This window comes from Mus pahari, chromosome 10 (genome assembly GCF_900095145.1).
Source record: "Mus pahari chromosome 10, PAHARI_EIJ_v1.1, whole genome shotgun sequence".
NCBI lineage: Eukaryota > Metazoa > Chordata > Mammalia > Rodentia > Muridae > Mus > Mus pahari.
This window is the reverse complement of record NC_034599.1, coordinates 62,927,964-62,950,251: the sequence shown is the minus strand read 5'-3', so window position 1 is coordinate 62,950,251 and position 22,288 is coordinate 62,927,964. Positions and strand designations below refer to the sequence as shown.

General features: G+C 42.5%; 1 protein-coding gene across 4 annotated transcripts in view; it reads right to left on the bottom strand.

Annotated features, from left to right (window-relative positions):
• Positions 1-244: 244 nt before the first annotated feature.
• Vps13c (vacuolar protein sorting 13 homolog C) overlaps positions 245-22,288 on the bottom strand; it is a 155,572-nt gene continuing 133,528 nt past the window's right edge. For all 4 annotated transcript variants that reach the window (XM_029543807.1, XM_021206145.2, XM_029543808.1 and 1 more), the window contains 11 exons: positions 21,094-21,175; positions 19,287-19,400; positions 18,465-18,540; positions 17,954-18,117; positions 17,615-17,660; positions 15,330-15,453; positions 14,819-14,933; positions 9,390-9,478; positions 3,981-4,104; positions 2,116-2,199; positions 245-1,772 (listed from right to left, as the gene is read on the bottom strand). In XM_029543807.1, the coding sequence (XP_029399667.1) occupies positions 1,671-1,772; positions 2,116-2,199; positions 3,981-4,104; positions 9,390-9,478; positions 14,819-14,933; positions 15,330-15,453; positions 17,615-17,660; positions 17,954-18,117; positions 18,465-18,540; positions 19,287-19,400; positions 21,094-21,175 (1,120 nt within the window). In that variant the 3' untranslated portion in view covers positions 245-1,670. The remainder of the gene's footprint in view (positions 1,773-2,115; positions 2,200-3,980; positions 4,105-9,389; positions 9,479-14,818; positions 14,934-15,329; positions 15,454-17,614; positions 17,661-17,953; positions 18,118-18,464; positions 18,541-19,286; positions 19,401-21,093; positions 21,176-22,288) is intronic.

Sequence of the window (22,288 nt, the reverse complement as noted above, 5' to 3'; positions counted from 1 at the left end):
TTAAAGCTATCAGTTTTATATGTAATGATTTTCTTAACAGGAATAAAGGTATTAAGCTAGGCACAGTGGCACATGCCTTTGATCCCAACACTTGGGAGGCAGAGGTAGGCAGATCTCTGTGAGTTCAAGGCCAGCCTGTTCTACATTGTGAGACCCTATCAAAAGGATGGAAAGAGAAGGAAGAAAGGAAGGAGAAGAAAGAAAAGAAAGAAAAAAAGAAAGAAAGAAAGAAAGGAAGGAAGGAAGGAAGGAAGGAAGGAAGGAAGGAAGGAAGGAAGGAAGGAAGGAAAAAAGGAACTGGAGATGGGGGGCATAGTGATGAAAAGAAAGGAAGGAATTGAATTAAAAATCTAACAACTACTAAAAATCAGACACTGATTTCTGTACTCTCCCTTAGAGAAACATGAAGCAGCAGTGGGGAGCTAAGAACTCTTCCTGTGCAATCTTAAAAGTGTGACTGGCATTGAGGGTAGAAGGAGGACCCACATCAACAAAGGCAGAGCAAGACAAGCAGAGCATCCATACCTTCTTCATTTTATTGCTGACTGTGCGCTTTAACTCAGTGCCATGGTCAACACCCTGAACAACACTAAAGGTCCACCCAAGGAAATAAAACCCCTCAGAGTAACAGGCAGCCCGTGCCATCTGCCTAGCCTGGCCTGCCAACGGGCAGCCCTGACCTAACAAGCGTCAGGGAGATGAGGAAGGACAGCAGCTTGATGCATACAGGGAACACCCGTTTCCCAACTCTGTACCGACCTTGAAGAAAACCTACACAAAAAAGTAAGTAGGGATTTTTCATTCTTCTTAACAGGTATTTAAAAGACATTTACAGGTATGCATTAGAATTAAATGTTTATTTATGGCGCCCTTTGCAGTCTTTTATATTCTAAAATAAATCTCTGGAAATATAAAAAATATTGTATTTTATATATTCCTGAATGCTGAGGAGCTCATAGTGCAATTTCTCAGTTTCTATTTCTCAGAAATCTGTCATTGTGCTCATGAGGCCACCCAGAAAGTACCCACTCTGGCATCTGGTGGGTGCCTCGCTACAGACAGCGGTGCAGGGCTGCCCACCAAAGTTGCCAGACCGCCCATGTTCTGAGATTCGATAGAAAGGAGAAGAAAAGCACCCGTGTAAGACTCATCCTACTAGAAGAAAAATAACATTTTCATAAAATGAACATAGAAAATGCACCACCTCTCCTTTAGGTACATTTCTTCAGTCAACTGACTGGTTTACCAAAAGTGTTCTCTTAGTGCAATTATTGCACAAATTACCTTTAAACAAATGTCAAGAGTATCCACTATTTGTCTGAATAAAACCTTTCAAATAATACTACTCATTTTAAAATCTCCTTTCTTCAGTAAAGACTAATTAAAAACAAGCCCACCACTCTTTGCTTCACAATTTTAATATTAATGAAGTCTCTCCAAGCTGAAATGGTATTTCTTTGAGGTCTGACCTACACATGTAGCAGTAGACTCCTAATATATCCAGAGTTCCCAAGACTCAAAATTAAGAGTCAAAAACAAACAAAAAAAAAAACCAAACCAAAAAACAAAGAAAAACCAAAACCCAGAGCTAAGGAATTGCTGGAAATGTTCACTTCAGCAGGCCCTCTGAAGCGGCTGCTTCCCCCTCAGAAGCCTTGTAGAATCCATGGTCAAGACGGCCCCTGTGGCCTGAGGAGCTTAACTGAAGACTGCCTCATGAGCTTCTGCTGCTGCCTTGCTGACTGTGCACTCTCAATGGCATCAAAGGCTCTCTGGAAGGAAAAGCAGGGTTATCAACTGCAACAATGACCTCTGGCTCCCCTGAGGGTAGGGGAAGGCAGAGGCCAGAGTCTCCATGCAGGTGTGGACAAGGACCAGGCTACCACCTCACATGAGGTATGAACCATGACCCTTCCAGCCTGTACCACCCACCCATGCAGTGTGAACCATGACCTTCCACTCTGGTGAGTTCCCAGCCCACCATCCACAGGAGCATTAACTAAAAATTACCAGTAGTAGAGAGTATGCAAGAGATAATAGTGATTAGCTGTTACCCCAGCTTGTAAAGGTTTCGGGTTAAAAACCTTGAGGGGGTTGTGAAAACGAACTCCTTACCTTGGCTGTGATGGGATCCTTCAGGTAAATTTTCCGAAGATGGCCTAGACTGGTAGTGTCTTTTTTATGGAACAGACTCTGCTCCTGGTTTTAAAAGAAATGACAGGAAAGGAATTATTCTTTAGAAGAAAAAAAAAACCATAATCTTTAATTGGATGCTTAAATGTCAACTTATTTTATAAGCACTACACTACTAGAACGCATACATGCAAGTATGCAGTGAAATAAATCACCTTGCTACAAGGAGAGTGGCTGCACATTACAGTCAGGATTTATAGACCTATTTGTGTAAAATAAAGGCTTCTGCAGGCAACAATAAATAGCCTACAGGATCACACTGTGACAACGCATGACAGCTGACAGGCAAGTGGCGGATCAAAAGGGCCCCCCTTCATCTGCTGATAGATAAAATTCTTACACAGTGTGAAAATACACTGAGTCAATTCTCACCACTGATGCGAAGCCAAGATTCTGCAGTGGTTTGAATGAGATTGGCTCCCATATGTTTGAATGTTTGGTACCTCACTGGTGGAACTATTTGGGAAGAATTAGGGGTGTGGCCTTGTTGGGAGGTGTGTAGCTGGGGACAGGCTTTGAGGGATCAAAAGACTGCACCACGCCCAGTCTCTCTCTCTCTCTCTGCGTCCCACTTTCAGATCACAATGTAAGTGCTCAGCTGTTCCAGTCACAATGCCTTTGCTCCAGAATCATGGATCCCATCCTCTGAAACCCAAAGCCCCAATTAAACTGTTTCTTTTATATATTGCCTTCTCGTGGTGTTTTCTTACTCCAGCAAGGGAAAAGTAACCGAGAGACAGGTGGTAACCAGGGAACTGTGAACTAGGCATGGACAGTATGCCCCGGCTCCAGGGCACTGTTTCCTGCCAGGGCGCCCTGTGCTGTGATGCTCTAGGCCACAATCTGCACCAGAACACACATGGGCAGGCTGGGAGTCTCTTGTCTATGCATGTCTATAATGAGAGAAGTAAAGGACAACCACTGTAAACCCATTCAAAATCTCTAGGAAATGTTGTTTGGAGAGTTTCAGTAAAGAGGATAATATCATTGTTATTTAAGCAAAACAGAGATATTATACACAATGCCAACTGTGTATGTTTTCTTAAGAAAGATAAAAATACATCTAGAGTGTGTGTGTGTGTGTGTGTGTGTGTGTGTGTGTGTGTGTGTTGTGTGTGAATAGTGGGTACGCCTGAAACCCAGCAAAGACGAGGTATAACTTCTGCTAACCCCATACTGTGCAATGCAAAGTCCATCCTTAGAAAAGGATGGGAGGAAAGACACAGGTCACACATATGTAAGTTGTATTCACATTCTGTGTGCACCAGATCATAAACGGGGCTATTTAGACCTAATCTATTTTTAACGGTTTGTGAGTGTGATGTGTTGACAAGTAGGTGTGAGCAGAGGTCAAGACAACTCTGCAGGGTCATTTCCTTCCATGGGGTTCTGGGGATCGAACTCAGGGGCCATGTTTGCACAGCAAGTGCTTTGGCCTGCCCAGCTGACCTTAGGCGGAACACTTACTTTCCCTGAGGCACTTAGTCGACCAATTGCTTAGCAAAAAGAATATCTGTAGAAATGTCTAAGGTTACAGCAAATGGGTGTACATAAGAAACAAAAACTCCTACTCACTAATGCTTAATTTTACCAAAAGGCAGAAGCAATTCTGGTGGATCAATTGATATTATACTCTATGTCAGAAATTAGGAGTTACACAAAATTAGTTGTTTGTTTACAGCTTAGCATGCATCAGCACAGGGATGGCCCTGCTCCTCCACACGGTCTGCCTGTGTAACTGTGACTGGGTCTCTCTGACTCTGAAGGTCTGACTCATATTTTCTCACCTTAACTGAAATCTTCAGCAGATTTTCGTGGATTTCAGGAGGGCACACAAAATCTTCAAACGGACACTGCCAGTCCACAGACATATGGCCTAGGATTTCAACCTCCTTTATGAACAGTACTCGCCTGTGTTGGAAAAGAAAACAGGCACGGCCACAGATCAGCTCCATCTTTACTCTGTGTGTGTTTAGTAAACAACAAAAGTTGACCCCCATAGGGTGCCAAGGGTTGGAAGCTGAGTGCTGAACAAAGAGGAATGGGAAATATTTATCCTCGCCCCAGGCCTCAGGGAGGAGCAGGCAGAAAGAATATAGCAGCTGGAGGGCGAGAGGATTCTGGGAAATGCTGTCTTCTGGACATGACACGGCTATTGCACTTAGGAACTCAAAGCCTCTGTGGCTACCATTACAAGATGTGCACAAGATCAAGCTAACCCAAATCCCAGCTATAGGGCATCCGGTCTCCAGGTCCCATACTGAGGAGCTCTGCACTGGAGCTCTTCCCTTGGGGAGGGAGAATCATTCTGTGTTGAGTGTGGCTACTGGTAGGTTTCCTGTGATCCAGTGGATAGCAGATATTCATGTGCATATTATCAGTAAAAATCAGACTTAGAAAATAAAAAGATAGAAGAAGATGGGGACATGAAGTTAAGGAAGAGGCATGTTGGGAGAAGAGACAAGGGCAGTTGGAAGGGAGAAATGGGGCATATATGATCATATTTCACTGTATATATGCATAAAACTCTCAAAAATAAACATTTTAAAAGGCACAGTCAATAGGACAAGTTGACAACCTACAGATTAGGGAAAAAGAATCTTCACTAATCCCATATCCAATAGACGCTAATATCCAAAATATATAAAGAATTCAAGAAGCTAACCTCCAAAAACCAAACAACCCAATCAAAAAATGAAGTACAGAGCTAAACAGAGGATTCATAACTGAGGAATCTCGATGGCTGAGCAGCACCTAAAGAAACCTTCAACATCCTTAGTCATCAGAGAAATGCAAATCAAAACGATCCTGAGATTCCACCTTACACTAGTCAGAATGGCTAAGATCAAAAATTCAGGTGACAGCAGATGCTAGTGAGGATGTGGAGAAAGAGGAACACTCCTCCATTGCTGGTGGGATTATAAACTGGTACAACCACTCTAGAAATCACGTTTCTCAGAAACTTGGAAATAGATCTATCTGAAGACCCAGCTATACCACTATTGGGTATATGCCCAAAAGATGCCTCACCATACCTCAGGGGCATGTGCTCCACTATGTTTATAGCGGCCTTGTTTGTGATGACCAGAAGCTGGAAACAACCAAGATGCCCCACAACAGAAGAATGAATACAGAAAATGTGGTTCATTTACACAATGGAATACTACTCAGCCACTAAGAACATCATGAGTTTTCCAGGCAAATGGATAAAACTAGAAAATATTATCCTGAGTGAGATAACTCAAACCCAAAAGGACATGCATGGTATGTACTCACTAATAAATGGATATTAGCCAAAAAAGTACAGAATACCCAGGATACAATCCATAGAACTCAGTAAGGTTAACAAGCAGAAGGGTCCAAGTAAAGATGCTGCAATCCCACTTGGAAGGGAGAAGAAAGCAATCACAGAAGACAGAGGGAGGGAGGGACCTAGGTGGGACAGGGTGGAGGGGAAAGGGGGGACATAATCGGCATGAGGGTGGAAACATGATGGAAGCCCTGAGGGCCAGCAGAATGAATGGAAATATACAACCTTGAGGTGTGGGGAGAGGTGGGGGGCCTCTAGATAGCATCAGAAACCTCAGAGGTGAGAGACTCTCAGGACTCAAAGGGAGGGGACTTGGATGAAATGCCCAACAGTGGGGAGAGGGAACTCCAGTGGAAAGGCAGGGCATCAAGTGGAGGAACTGGGTTACCATCCCACAGTCAAAAATTCTGACCCAGAATTGTTCCTATCTAAAAGAACTGCAGGGACAAAAATGGAAAAGAGACTAAGGGAAAGGCAGTCCAGTGACCTGCCCAACTTGGGATCCATCTCAAGGGGAGGCTCCAAGGCCTGACACTATTACTGATGCTACGGTGTGCTTACAGACAGGAGCCTAGCATGGCAGTCCTCTGAGAGGTCCAACAAGCAGCTGACTGTGACAGACGCAGACACTTACACCCAACCATTGGACTGAAGTTGGGGAACCCTGTAGTTGAATTAGGGAAAGGCTGGAAGAAGCTGAGGAGGAGGGCGACCCCATAGGAAGACCAGCAGTCTCTACTAACCTGGACCCCTGAGATCTCTCAGCCACCAACCAGGCAGTATAGAAGAGCTAGTCCGAAGCCCCCAAGAATTATATAGCAGAGGACTGGTGGGAGAAGCTGTGCCTAACCCTCCGAAACTTGAGGCCTCAGAGAGTGGGGTGGCCTGGTGGGGGAGGGGACATCCTCTTGGAAACAGAAGGGAGAAATGGGATGAGGGAGGCAACGACTGGACTGTAAAAAATAAAATAAAAATAATAATAATAAAAATTTAAAAATTCACTCACAGAAAAGTATGCTCTTCATTAAAAAAAAAAGTCTATGTAAATGTTAAATGGAATACAATATAACTCTCTACCAAACAAAATGGACTTTAAAAATGCCCCTTCTGTCAATCTTGCAGAATTCAGAAATGCTGTTTTTGGTTTTGAACCAGCAAAACAACGGAGTTAAAACACATTTGAAACACAAGAGGTGCAGGATGTACCCTCATCTGGGAAGCGAGAAGAAGCCCCTGAAGAGGAGCCAATGTGCTGGGAGTCTTCCTAATTGCTCTTTCCTGTCAGTCACTTACGCCTTCCAGCCAAGACACATCATACAGGAAATGTCACAAGCCCAAATGTCAGCAAAGACTCACTTTGGACCTACTAACAGGCTTGAACATTTTAACGTTAATGTATATCACAGGAGAAATGTCTCATTTTACTGAATAACAATAAAAAAATAGCATAATCCTTAAAGGACACCAAGACTGATTTCCCAGTCACTGAGTCAGATTAATAATTGATGTAACCATACCTGATTGTAAGTCTCCCCCCAAAACAGTAAAAGTAGAAATGTATATTTGTGAATTCAAACACCATGTAGGTGCAGGAGGAAGGAATAAAGATGAGGACTCTGGCTGAGAGGCACCCGTGCCCAGAAGGGAAAATGAACACACAGACAACGAATGCCACCAGGAACTCAGAGCACTGGAAACAAGCAGGCCGCACCAATGGCACGGAGGGTGAGTTCAAGTTAACCACGAATTGAGGGTATTCTCTTTACGGAGGCAGCGACTGTTTAGACAATACAGATACTCTGGGAGACTAAGTGTGAAAAGCAATTGTGTGGTACTCAGAATTGAACTCAAGGCCTTGCAAGTGTTAGCCAAGCACTGTTTCACTCAGCTCTGCTCCCATGCATCTTGAGGCAGGCCTCACAACTTTGCCCAGGCTGGCCCTCAACTCAATCTGTACCCTAGTCAGGTCTTGACCTTGTTGTCTTCTTGACTTGCTTTCCCAAGCAGCGGGGACAACAGCCTGTGCCATCAACCCCAAGCAGAAGGAAAGGCTTGTTGGGGAGTGTGGTGGTCTGTGGCTGAGACACCAAACACATGCCCTGGCGAGAAAAATCACCGTAATGTCTAACTTTAGAATGATTTTAGTGTCCTCTTTAAATTACAACTTTAACTTATGAGTAATTGTATACTATATGAAGGTTATTTTAGACATACTTCTGGTGACAAGCAGAGAGAGTTGGGGGTCAGGGCCTGGAATAGAATATTAGGACCGGAAGTTGCTGCAAAGCCTGAAGAGGAAACCTTGACAGCCTCACTATGACAGTGACTGTAAGGAGAGAGAAGACTGGGCTAAACCTGGGTGTTCAGGAAGGCAGACCTGAATGAACCTGGTGATCAATGGGCAGGGGAATTAAAGCGGGCTCCTGATGCTGTCTCTCAAGGGGGTACTGTGAGAAGTTTGGAATTGTTTGGAATGGATAGCTATAGGACCCCTGGACCTTGCCGAGCAAGAGCCAGTGGTGACTTCCTTCTTGTGACATTTCAACACCCCCACACAGGTCTAGCCTGTCTCTGCTAAGCATCCACATACCTGACCCTAAGCCCAGTGCAGTATCAGATAGCAAAGCCTTGTGCCAAAGACAACTTACTGTTCTGTGCATTTTTAAACTCTCTTCTTCTGAGCACTACAGTTACACATTCTCCTACCATAGGAAGTCTCTATTCTCTCTCCTGCTCCAACGATCACAGTTCAAATCTTGTCATCTCCTGGGTGACACATGCTGGTATGGAGTCTCCAAGACCTCTGCTCTGAATTTTTCAAAGGCTTATTTTCATTTTGAAGTGTGTGTGTGTGAGTATGGGTGTGTGCACGTAAGTGCAGATACCCGCAGATGTCAGAGGCATCAGCCCAAGGTGGGTGCTGAGAACTGAATCTGGGCCCCCACGAGAGCAGCAAGTGCTCTTATTTGCCAAGCCATCTCTACAGCCCGTATTCACATTGCAACTAATGGACCAATACAGTGATTGAATAACCCTTCCTTATAGCTAACCTCTTTAGAAAGGCTCTTTTCAAAATCTAGATTCTGTACTTCATTCACCTTTTCTTGCTTTTCCAGGTACATTTAAATCGAATTGTGAGGAGCTGGGGTGCAGCTCCATGGGAAAGCACCAGCTTAGCAACCATTACACCCTGGGTTTGGTTTCCAAAACTCAGATGGATGGGATGGATACATTAGAGGGAACAGGAGGGAGAGGGCAAGGGGTAGAGGGAGGGAGAAAGAGATGGATTGGGCAGGGAGGGAGGGCATAAAGAGAAAGAACACTGAGCAGAGTGTGCCTACTCTACATAATCAGCTTTAATCCTACAAAATACAGCACTTTGAAAATGGTTGATTTACAGTAGTTATCTGGAGATAAGTTTATTTCTAGGGTAAATCCCAGGATATTTGAGCACAAATCCCTTTTCTCTGGAGAAGGTGTCTGCTATTTCCAAAACACTCAGAAAGAGCTAGGATGGGCACCCAGAATACCACCACCCTGAAAAGGGATCTGCCAACAACCCACATGAAACCTTACAAGGGAAAGTGACACTGCCCTCTTCTATTGGAAGTGTCTCCTTACAGTGTCGTCACTGCAAGAGGAAGGCCACGCTCACTGTGTCCTCAGCAGCTCCTGCCTCTGGATGAGCCCTAAGCCAAGCTGGGCCGAGCTTCTGCATCTCCAGAATGAGGGGCTTGGAGGACATGCCGGCAGAGAGCTATCCAGAGCTGTGTGTCTCTGACGTATGGAAATAGTCATCCTGCCCCTGACCATCTGTCACCATGGCCTCTGAAAGTCCTCCTGTGAGTATGAGCACAGCTGGGTGCATCTGGAAGGCAGGCGATACCTGTTTGTGATCATAAGGACAGCCCTCTTGTTCCCAGGAACGGCACAGTGGAACTGGTAGGCCTCGCCCTCCAACTTCTTGATATGATTCTGAAAAAGAAGCAAGAGTTAAGACTTGGGAACTACATGTATTTAAATATAATTTGTATAGTAGCGAATGATAATCAATGCTAGGAAAAGGTACACTAGAAACAACACCAGAATACAGGATACTGGCATCTGCAGCAAGAAAACAGCCTATTTACAAAACAGCTAAGGCTCCTTTTCACTATTGCACAGATGGGCGGAATGCTTACCAAGTGAGCGCCTGATGAAAAGCATTTTGTTCTTAGTAACTTAAAAAATTCAAAGCTATCAGCTAGAAACAATCACACATCTTCATTAAGCATATATAAATATGGTAACATAAAACCACCACATTAATGTTGCAGTGGTCCTTAAAGGGTCCTTCCCTGGCAAGGACTTGGGGTGGCATAGACATAAAATTCAGAAATATGGTTTTGAAATTCTTTTCACAGGATGGTTCACCTTTTTCTTCAGGTTCCTTTGAGAGAAGTATGTGACCGACCCTCCTTAAAAGCTGAGGCCCAGGGGCTAGAGAGACAGCTCAGTGGATAGGAGCACTGACTTCTCTTTCAAAGAGCACAGGTTCCATTCCCAGCATCCACACAACAATCTCCTGTAACTCCAGTTCCAGGGAATCTGATGCCCTCTTCTGACCTCCAAAGGCTCAGTCATGCACATGGTGCCCAGGCATGCACCCAGGCACACACACAGACATATACACAATAATTTTTTTTAAATCTGAGACCCAACCACTTATTTGGACAGGATAATATACCACATAATGATACGTCTGCAAGGGCTTTGCTGTCTCTATGTATTTGGCCATGTAGATTAAGCACAAGTTGAAAAGAAACATTTTTGTATGAAATTATATTTCTGACTAAAATAGATAATTATGAACACAAAGAATTTCTAGCATTTCAAAATATTTGCAGTTTATTCCCAATGCACAAATAATCCAATTATAAATTGTAGCCAATAAAATATTTATTTTCTTTTTCAAGTATCTTAAAATTACTGACTTAAATTAGTCAATACACATTAGAAACAAATACATTTTTATAACAAATACTAACAAATATCATTGATATAACCTACAATGGGTGATTAAAGTTCAAATAATACATGGGCATAAAATACAGAAGATAGACAAACTGAGTGAACAAGGCTGTCCTGCTGCATGACTGAGAACACACCCCTATGGCATCAGGATCATACAGTCAGCACACACACAGCCAGGAAAGCATGCTTGGTGTTGTGGCTGCAAAGCTTAAGTCCAGTTTTCATTTGTGGTGCAGGCAATGGAACCCACATCTTAATTACAAATATGTCAGTCTCTAGTCATTCCCTGCTAATTACAAAAGGAGCCACAAACAAGGACTGCAAAAGCCATAAATGAGGAAGAGAATTCCCAGAGCTGAAGCGGCATCTTCAGAACGCATCTCGGAGGAGAGATGGACACTGGTTTCAGAGTTCACCCTGTGAATTCTCAACAACGTTTTACCATCAGACCCTCAGTTTCTTCAGAGAAAACAGGAAAACAGGATAGCACACTATAATAATGTAGTGCCTTTAGCTCGATCTAGGAATATACATGACGGCAGGTTTAATCCAGAGAAGCTGGGGGAGCCTGCTTCTCTTCTCACATGGTCATTCCTTATCAAGCTGTGCTTCAGTGGCCAAGAGCCCTCATGTACAACTTATCACCAGGATACACTGAGAACATCTTTTCAGTGCTATTAAAGACACACTAGACTCTGAAATTCAGAGCAAGATACAGTCAGGGAGGGTAACAAGAGACCAGACTGACGAACACAAAACTTAACATGAGGAATTTAGTAACGTTTTGGTAAAGGAAAGGATCCTGTACCCATTCTTTTTCATCCCTTTCAAATTAATTCTAAGGAAACAGCACACGGCATGAAAAGGCAAAATGCAAATGTACAGTGGTATTTATCACAGAGTTAATAATATCACCGAGTACAGTACAAGAACCAGTGTTGGAGGGAAGAACAGATTACACAATGCAAGATTACCTCAGTGAGTAGACAGGCAAGGGTTAAAGTGTTAGCAAAACATTTCCAAGCACAGAAAAACATAATTAGGTAGAAAAACAAGGAAACCACATTAAATCTTGTATGCCCATTAAGAACCATCAGCAAAATAAATAAATTATTTAGAATAAGTCAGTATTACAGTAAGAGCAAGGAAGATAAAATCTACTACTCTAGGACTCTGACATTTACAGGTCTAGTCCCACCTACCCCTTAAGGACTCCATCCAGCAGAGTCTACATAATCAGAATGTGCTTCCTCCTCAACTCTCTGACCACAGCAAGATGGAGAGAGCTGCAGGAGCTGAGCTCAGTTACAAGCTACCAAACCCTACAACAATTACCTTCTATTTCTTCCAAAATTATTACAGTATATTACAGTTTAAAGGGTTGTATGACATTATAACAAAAACTTAAAAAGCCACACAAGATGACTATAGCCTTAGCTAAAATAACGTTTTTGCTTAATACATACGTTTATAAAAAGAGAAATCAGAAGAATCACTAAGGAGCTAAAAAATAAAATAAAACATAATAAATAAATAAATAACCCCAGATTTCAGAGGATCACAAGGTTTCAGTAAAATTGGAATATATTCAGAAAAACTAAAACTTGTGTCTCTCACACAAGGAGCTGTAGCATCTGAAGCCACAGGTTGTGCTTGACTCTCACAGAAGCTGCACGCACGGGGACACTATGCCTATCCCCAGTCATCCAGGCACTAGAAGCTTCTTGTTTTTGTATTTTGGCTACTATTAATATTTACATATTTTCTATATGTGGTCTCATGAGCACAGAAGTCTTGTTTTGAGGGGAGCGTGGCAATGCCAGGGTTTAAACCCAAGCCTTGTACATGCTGCTTTACCTGAGCTATGCCCCAGACAAGGATGCAAGTCATTTCTTTTGTCCATCCAGTGCTGTCTGGTCTTAGACATCAGTTATATTCTCTTTACAGTTTTGCTTTAGACATAAAGTGTTCAATTAACTGCTTCTTATAACTATGCATTTAAAAACATAAATGCATGCCTTTAAATCCCAGCATATGAGAGGTAAAAGCAGAAAGATATCTGTGAATTCAAGGCCAGCCTGGTCTATACAGAGAGTTCCAGGCCAACCAGGGTTATACAGTAGACTCTGTCCAAAAAAAAAAAAAAAAAAAAGCTTGTATTTAACAGTTTCATTAATTTCAAATATATACTAGCGATCTGTTTCTACTTTGGCTTCAATATTAGTTGATAGATAAGACACTGTTAAAGCACAAAATTAAACATTCCCATTATCATTTTAAATAGATAATTAAAATATCATTTACTTTGGGCATTATCTGGGGTATAAAGGATAATTTATAGTTATTTTGTTCGCATCAAGAAAAATCTCTGGGGATTAAATTTATGAAGTGTCAATGCCACATGCACATGTCCATTTGTGCAGGTGTGTGAAGGGGTGCACACATGTTATGTGTTGCATATGCATGTGAACATTTGTGAATGTGTGGAGGACTGAGCTCATTATCAGGTGTCTTCCTCTATTACTATCTTTTGTTTTGCTCTGATTTCGAGCAGGGTCTCTCACAAAATCTGGTACTCACTAAAAGTAAGTGAGGTGGCTGTCAACAAACCCCAGGTTCTGCCCGTTTTCCGACCCCAGCCCCATCCAGTACTGGAGCACAGACAGGTACCACCCACGGCGAGTGGCTTTCCTCTGAGTCCTGGAGATAGATCTACATTCAGGGTTTTGTGCTTGCTAGGAAGACTTCGTCCACTGTGCCATCTCCCTGACCTCTAAGAGTTGGTTTATAAAAGGAGAGATATCTATACATTCAGCTGCCACAGAGGTAATTTGCCTAATTACATGTTCTGTTATTAACTCTACTTACAATAATTAAAACCAGTTAATTATGAGGTAAGCGTAACCAGCAATGGGGCTCAGTTTTCAAAAGGAATCCCTGATGAAGGCTAGGGGTGCAGACCACATAAATTACTTCATTTATTTAGCCATAACTGAGTTTAAAAAAGAAAAAATATACTGAAGAAACATTCTACTACAATTCCTATGCCAAGACCATCTCAGGTCCAAGGACAAGCTCAGAGAAATGGCATATTAGTTATTAAAACACTACCTCCCAGGTTAATAGTCCCATAACTTCAGTAAGTTTGGAGTATTGTGTGGAGCAGAACCCTACATAATTCCATCATGAACATTCAGAAACATAGACATTCACAGCACAGATCTATCCTTTCCAACTTCATCTGAAGTGTACATGAACAACCTAATACACAAGTGTTATAATTTCCAAAACTGTAGCAAAAGATGTGCTCTGGGCTCAATATCCTTTGAACTCCTAATCCCAAACTAGCAAAGTTATTTCCTGCATCATGGAATCTTTTACACCAATCTCTTAGCCCTGTGTAGAATTACAGGAAGCCACAATTTTCAACTATATGCCACCATTTTGAAAAGCTCAGATGGAAGGGAGAGTTATAAAGAAATTTCATTAAAATCTGCCCTCAGTCTGATTCACACACAATTAAACAATAGTAGTTTGATTTGAGTTTTAAGGATGGAATCAGGCAGTACAGGAAACATTTACTCCTGTGTTTCCAGTTCTTGCTGTATAGGCAGAAAAAGAAAGAAAAGAAAGTTAGAAGCACACGAAAAGGTAAAATGTAATCACATATAATGAAAACCGAAAGCTAAGAATAACTAAGTCGTCTTTATCATAGAGAAGGAAAATCTTAATAAGTCTCTGTTGAGGGAAATCCAGTCGTGGAAGAATAGCAATTTAAGTATATGTATATTATTTAAGTATAATGAAACTATAGCCAAGAGAAAATGCCAAAATACAGTAATTCTTTTAAAACATTTAACAAGACTATAAATGTATAATCTTTTTCTCTCCTCTAGTTCTATTTAGCAGAATAATTTTAAATTCTCACAGTCAGAGGAGTCAGGGACTGTGGCTGAGAGCAAAGGGTAGCAATGGAATTCCAGCACTAGGCACAGAGCAAGAAGCCAGAATGAAGCACAGTAACTAAGCAAGCTGCCACAGGGACGGTCAAACAGCCTACAGCTGCTTCCAAGACAGTCTTTGCTGCACAGAAAAGCCCTTGTGCCTTGTTCCTGTCCTGTACAGAAAATGAGTTACCAATTAGCTCCCCTCAACATGCCAGGCCACCCTACAGAAAAACAAATTCTATTCTAAAACCATGAAGACTCCTTCAGAGAGTCACAATCAGGTACTTGAAAAATCACCCATGACATCTCGGACCTAGCATCTTTCCATTTTACAGCCATCAAGATCAGCATTTACCTCTAATAGGTCGGAGCCCTCTGATTCCTGCCTGTCATATGGACGGATGATTCCATCTTCATGGATCAGGCGAGGTGGACGGAGGCTGGACACCTCCTCAGTGGATTCTGCTACCCTGAATAATGTAGCAGAGAATATGTGAGCATCTTCCAAAATCAGACAAATTGATGTTGATCAAACTCACAGATAAATGAGTAAAAACTATCAATAACTTTTAAGACTCATTCAAAGGGAAGAAAAGAACTATTAAAGCCATGCCTAAGCATCCACTCTTTCCTTAGAGAAAGAAAGTGTCAGATTCGGAAAGTCACAGACACTGTGCAGCCTTGCTGTCTATCAGTGCCTGGGTATGAAATGGAACTAAATGAAAACGGGACTGTAAGACTCGTTTCTTTTTCGCTCCTTTCCACAGTTCTTGGCCTCATAAAGCCACCATGACTTCCAATTACATCCAAGAGCTTTAAGAGCAGGCTAACAGAGCACACCCGCACCAGTATACGGATGCCCTTACCTCTGAATGCCTTGGAAGGTGCTGCTAGCCATATCTATGATCCCACCAGTCGGACGCGCCACAGCACCCACGAGCCCTTTCCCGATGCCTTTGAAGAAGCCGGCAGCGCCCTCCTTCTTGGCACCTTTACAAAACCAAAGACAGCGAATATATGATAGTATGTTAACATAAGCAAGTCTAAACTCGACAAAAACCCAAGCCAACTCAAAAACCACAAGTATTTAGGTGTCTAGGGACACTACATTTCATCTTAATGTGATAACATGGTTGCTCTCAAAGCACAGATCCCTGGGCCGAAGCCAGACCACTTCAGCCTCTGCTTCTGCCAAGGGTGGGCAGAGATCTCCAGGGTACTGAAGTCCACACAGAGTTGAAAGGACTGATACAGCTTCATGTGTGTGCCTGGGAGATCAGAGAACTTAGCGAGAACGCTCACTCACTCATTCCCTTACAACCATTAGGATGCCCAAGGAGTACATTAAAAACAACTCAGTTCATTAAAAATTCTGTTCACACTATAAAATGTCCCACTAGACAAATTAAATGCTTTTGGTCTATTAAGAACTGTACAACATCATCACAATCAATTTTAGAAAATCCTTGTCATCTCAGAAAGCCACTCTGTGCCTACTATCTGTCACTCTATTTCCCCGGTCCTCATCTGAACCCATCGGGACACCTCCTCCTCCCCCCCTGTTCCCGCCTCTTCAGACTTAGCAATCACTCAGTCTGCACTCCTCTGGACACCACACTTGAGCAGCTCCCACTAAAAGGTATACCGAGACTGGGCTTTGTTTACTCAGAATCACGCATTCTGAATTCATCTGCAGTGTATCACTGTATACATGTATCACTGCTTGGTTTCCATTTATGGCTGAATAATATTCCATTGAGGAGATATACCATATTTTATTTATTCATGCATTGGAGATAGACAGATCTTTTTATGTTTTAGCTATGATGAAAAATGAAGTTATGAGCATTAGCATGTAAGACTGAATGTCTGTTTTCAGCACTTTGGGGTACCTTGCTGACACACAGCATTTCCATGGTCAACTGTAGAGGGACAGGCAGAATGTTCTCCTCTAAGTGGCTGTGCTACCACGTGCTCCTACCAGCAGCCGTGGAGATTCCAATTGCCCCACACCCTCACTGACTTACATGAGTGACCCTAACTGATGTTAAATGAACTCTAGTTTCGATTTCCATCCACGCTACCCTGATGACTAAAGTGTACACTTGCATATCTTTGTTGAGGAATGGTCTGTTCAGATCCTTTGCTTGTTTTAATCTGAGTTATCTTCTTATTGTTAGCTTGTACAAGTTCTTCCTATAGTCAAGCAATAAATCTCTTACCAAATATAGTACAAAACTTTTATCTCATTTTGTTTTTTTTTTCTTTTTAAAACAATATTTTCCAAGGCATAAGCTTTGTTTTAATTTTGGCAAACTGTCCTTTCCTTTTCCTCATGGAATCCTCCAACACATAAAAACGTAAATCTTGAGTCCAACTTATCTGCCTTGTCTTCTGTCACCCATGCCTTGGTGTCCTGTCCAAAAGGGCTTCGCCTGACCACAGCACTAGCTGTTGTGTCTGCTTCTAAGTTCTGACTTCTGCTCCCAGCCTCTGGCACTTCCTCCATCCCGGGTTTATTTTTATAGACAGTGTATGTAAGAGCTGGATTACTGTTCTCCACATGCACATGTCCCATCTGCTGAAGCCACTGCTAGAGTCAGCTTGGTGCCCATCTCAGAGATCCAGTACTTGCAAGGGTTCATTGACATACATGTCCACCTTCATGCCAGTATCATGCTACATAAATATAATTACTGTAGCTTTATGCTGCAGCAAGCTTTAAAATTGGGACATGTAACATGTGCCAACACTACTCCTCCAACATTGCCTTTTAATTTTTAAAAGGTATTTGTGTGTGTGTGTGTGTGTGTGTGTGTGTGTGTGTGTGTACCTTTTAAAATATATATTTTTTTTTTAAAAAAAATATATAAAAATATATATGCATATGTATATGTACCCAGCACATGGCAAATGCTACTGAGGGCCTCAGAGAATTTAATTTTCTCTGGTCTTGATGAGAACATCATTCAAAATCTGAGTCGTCACTATTTAACACATTGATAATCACAACTAAAGATAACACATTGATAATCACAACTGTAATATAAAGTTTAGTCTGTAATCCTCTCAATCAAACATGGAGTATCAATGGCATCTGGCATGCACACTCCCTTCCCCTCTGTGCAGGAGAGAAGTGTTTTCTACCTACCTTCCACGGGCTTTGTTATTATTCCAGTCACCCCACCAACAACTCCCTGCAAGAGAAATCAATCATCAAGTCTCCAGCAAACCAAAGATGCTTAACCCCAAACCAACCACTAGAGGTCTCCACAGACATACTAATTTTTTTTTTTTTTTTTCTGTTTTTCTGTTTTATAAGATTATGGACTTAACAGTGAACAACATGCACATGTAAGGGCACACATTGATTTTACAAACATTAAATCATAGGAAATTCACAGTAGAAAGAGCCACAAAGCATATTTCATTAGTCTCATAGCTTCAGTGCATCTATGATAGATTCCTAAAGGCTCAACAGGAGACTCACACGCAGGAAGCCCTTCCCTCCTCTGGCAAGACTGTCTCCAAAATCTTTAGGCTGTCGCCCCATCTCCTCTCTTCTCTTCTGCTGATACTCTTTGTCCATTGTAATTGCTGCCAGGCCTTTCCCAACCGACCCAGTGATTCGAGATACGACTCCCGCTGCACCACCTACAGAGCAGACCAAGAAGTCAGTTGCCACTGCGCACAGTACAGCATGCACCTGCTTTAAACAAGTACCTACACAGTTCCTTCTCATATGCAAATTTAAGAAATTACTATGACCTTTGCTATCAAGAGATGTAACACCATTTTTAAAGCATACTCATCCATCCTGTGAACACCGAGAGCCCAGGAGGTCACTGTTAAAGACACACCCAGTTGAAATGAAGGAAATGTACTTTAAAGGTTTATTAGGAAGGCAAACTCCCTCTTACTACATAGAACCCCTTGCTTTCCATAAACAACGCACTTTAGAGTAGTAATTACATACACGGACACACATTGATCATACGCACCTACTGTGTGTCCAACGAGACTTCTCACCCCAATCACTAATCCTTCAGCAAATTCTTCAGGGCCTTGGACAGCACCCTGATTCCAAAAAAAAGTTCAGTATTAAACTTTAATAAGTGTAACACTTTTAATCCCGCATTTTGACTATTCCATGAAGACAACAAAAGTATAAAAAACCATAGAGACTGAGACAAAACCATTTTCATGCTATCTTTAAATACTCATAGATTTGCACTGACTGTGGTTTCAACTCACACAATACTAGCAGATTCTACAAGCCTAACCTAGCACAGGTGTCAATCACTGGCTATGATCGCAGCATGCCGCTGGCTTCCCAGCATGCCTCTGGCTTCCCAGTACATGCTACTGGCTAGCTGTGCTACAGGACTGGCTCTACACTGTCTGGCTCTCTCCTCCCTCTTACTCTCTCCACATGGTCCTTCCAAAACCCTTATGACTTTGGGCTTCTGGACTCTTGAAGCAAAGGTGGGCATGTGAGATAAGAGCACAAAGGAGGAGAGTCGGCTCCTTGGACCCCTCGCAGTCCTTTCCACAGCAGCAGCACCATCTGTAATCCACCCAGCACTCAGACACTCATAACTACATGGAACACCAGAAAACCTGGGCGCACTTTACTGCCCAAGATAAACATCAGATGTGCTCATTTGAATGTGAAATAATCTTTCGAAGTCATCTAAAGTATTTTAAATAAAAACCTGAAGATGATTTTTTTTCATTATTATTTGAACATTATTCCATTGCCATATACAGTTAAAATACAAATACATATCACTAGAAAGCAGGATATTTGTTTCAATCAGTACCTGGAAGGGCTCGTAGAACAGTGCTTCAACTCCTTCCGACAGGCCCCTGATCAGTCCAAATGGGTTTCCAAGCACGTCTAAACCCAATACAAGCACATACATCTGCTTCAAGAACTGAAGAAGAAAGAGAATAGATAAGTCCTTTCTGAACGCTGAAGAACATTTAGGAAGCAATGGGAAGAGAGGATGACAGGGAAAACATTTAAGGGACAGTGTGTGCCATGGCCACCAGCAAGTACCTCCACACCTGATATCGCAACGTGTGTGTCTTAAATCAACAATTGCCAGCCCGGCAGTGGTGGCACACAACTTTAATCCCAGCACTTGGGAGGCAGAGGCAGGCGGATTTCTGAGTTCAAGGCCAGCCTGGCCTACAAGGTGAGTTCCAGGACAGCCAGGGCTACACAGAGAAACCCTGCCTCGAAAAACCAAAACAATAAAAAATAAAAAAAATCAACAATTGCCATTTAGCAGTCACATGACCTCAGACAAGTCACCAGGTCTTTACTGCTGGCCTTCCCAGCTGCAAAGTGAAATATCACACTGACCTTGCATGAAGAATGAATAAAAAAATTCAATGCTCATTAGCATTAATATTGTACCATTATTAAGTTATATAGGGAATCATCAGTAATTATGGCAAAATAAGGAAAATTTGTATTTGTTTGAACCTATTATTCATATGCAGCACAAGAACAATCTCCCAGCAGAAGATGGAATGACAAAGGCAGCCCTGGAGAGTGGCCTGTGACACTGAACCCTAACCCAACCCACACAGTACCGGCTGCATGGGGAGGAGCTGGCTTAGAATCCCTCCTGCAATTGCATTTTACATTTCCTGAAGTGGTAACGGTCTCCCTGAAAAGGGGAAGGGGCCTAGAGGGAAACACTTTAAATTGTTTAACAAGCTAAAGAAATAGAAATTACCTCCATGCACAAGACCTGTACATCACCCCAGCCAAAACCCAGCAGGGACAGGGATTATAAAGTCCCACAACTGTTCCTGTCTGAAATAATTACAGGGATGGAAAGGAGAGGAGCCTGAGGAAAAGAAGGTCCAGCGACAGGCTCAAAGCGGGATCCAGCTCAAGGGGAGGTCCCAAGGTCTGACACCATTACTGAGGCTATGGAGCACCCACAAAAAGTGACCTAGCTTGACTGTACTCCAGAAGAACCAACAAGCAGCTGAAAGAGTCAGGTGCAGATATTTGCACCCAACCAAGAGACTCTCTGGACCCCTAAAATCTCTCAAACACTGGACCACCAAACAGACAGCATACAACAGCTGATATGAGGCCCCCAACACACATATAGCAGAGAATTACAGGGTCTGTGTTCATTCAGAGATGATGCACCTAACCCTCAAGAGACTGGAGGACCCGCGAAGTTTAGAGGTCTGATGTGGTGAGGAGTGGGGACATCCACATGGAGACAGGAGGCCGGGGAGGAGGTATGGGATGCAGAACAGTCGGAGGATGGATGGGGGGGAGATAAAATATGGAGTGTAAAATAAATGAATGAATGAATGAATTAATTAAAAATAAAAAGAAACCACTAAGCAACTGAGTGTGGTGGACATGCCTGTGAACCCAGGGCTGGGGAGACTGAGAAAGGAAGACTGTAAGTTCAAGGTCAGCCTGGACGGCAGGAGCGCATGTCTTAAACAGCCACCAACGGCAACAAAGTCACAGGCTAATAAGACTCCGAAGTCAGTCACATAACCATTTCCACCCATGCTACGCTCTCATGTACCCATTTTATGGTGCTTTATGAAGTGTGTCCCCAAGCTACTGTAGGCGGAAGTTACCTGTTCACTGTAGTGTCTGACAACACTCCACATGAGCTGATCTCTCTTGTAAAACTGATAGCGAATCTCATAGTAAGCAAGTCTGGCAGAGACAAGGCAAAGAGTTAAGGCTACTACGATGATGCTCTGAGTACAAAGATACCTCCTGTAGCAGCTAATTCCAGTAACAATTTATAGTTGGCATCTAAATATTATAGTAATGAAATTGCTCTAAAATCAATAATTCTCATGTAAGATTTTCATGAATAAAGAAAGAAGAAAATGGTTTTTAAAAGTCAGTCATAGAGCTGGAGATGTCGCGCAGTGCTAGAGCACTGTATGACCTCCTGTTTCTGTACTCAGCAGTGCACACACATGTATCCATGCACGCATACTACACACACACACACACACACACACACACACACAATAAATATCACAATAAAAATGGCATGGTAAATTTTAAGTGTTTTCTTATTGCTGCCCACTTTTGATTCTTTTCTATGCATCCATAAAACCTAAAACACTCCGTATGCCACATTTAAACTCAACATTATGAATTACGTGTTTATGTTTTACTCCAGCTTCCCTGCAAGCATTTGAGTGCATGTAGAGCATCCCATTACACAGCAGAGTCAGATTGACTCCCGCCTTCAGATGTGCCCAAGGTTGTGATAATAAGGGGACTGTCAGGTGCAGGGTAGACATACCTCTTTGGCTGTATTTCAGGATCATTTTACAATGAAGTCCCTTCACCGAGTAATCAACGACAAAATCCCTAAAGGCATCTTTGTGTGTGTATCTGCATATGTGTGTATGATACGTATGCACACATACCAAGTTTCCATTCATGCAATAGCATTTTTAAAATACGCATTTCTTAAAGTCACCCATCTCTAGCGTTAGCTATCATGTTTTGAACGCTTCACTTTATTTGCATGTATTTCTGATAACAATGCTGAACATCTCCAATACCTGACTGCCACTTTCATTGTCTGTGAAGCCTCCACAGTCTGAGGCTGCTCTGCCCTGACTCTCACTCTCAGTGTTTAACACTGCCATGAAGAACCATTTCCCTGTCCTGCCTTCCACTCTATCCCAGAGGTTCCTTTTGATAAGTGTCTGTGTTGTTATCTTTTCAGAGATTAAACTGAAGATCTTGACTTCCCCCCCGCCTGCCTTTCTCTCTCCTCTCCTCTCCTCTCCTCTCCTCTCC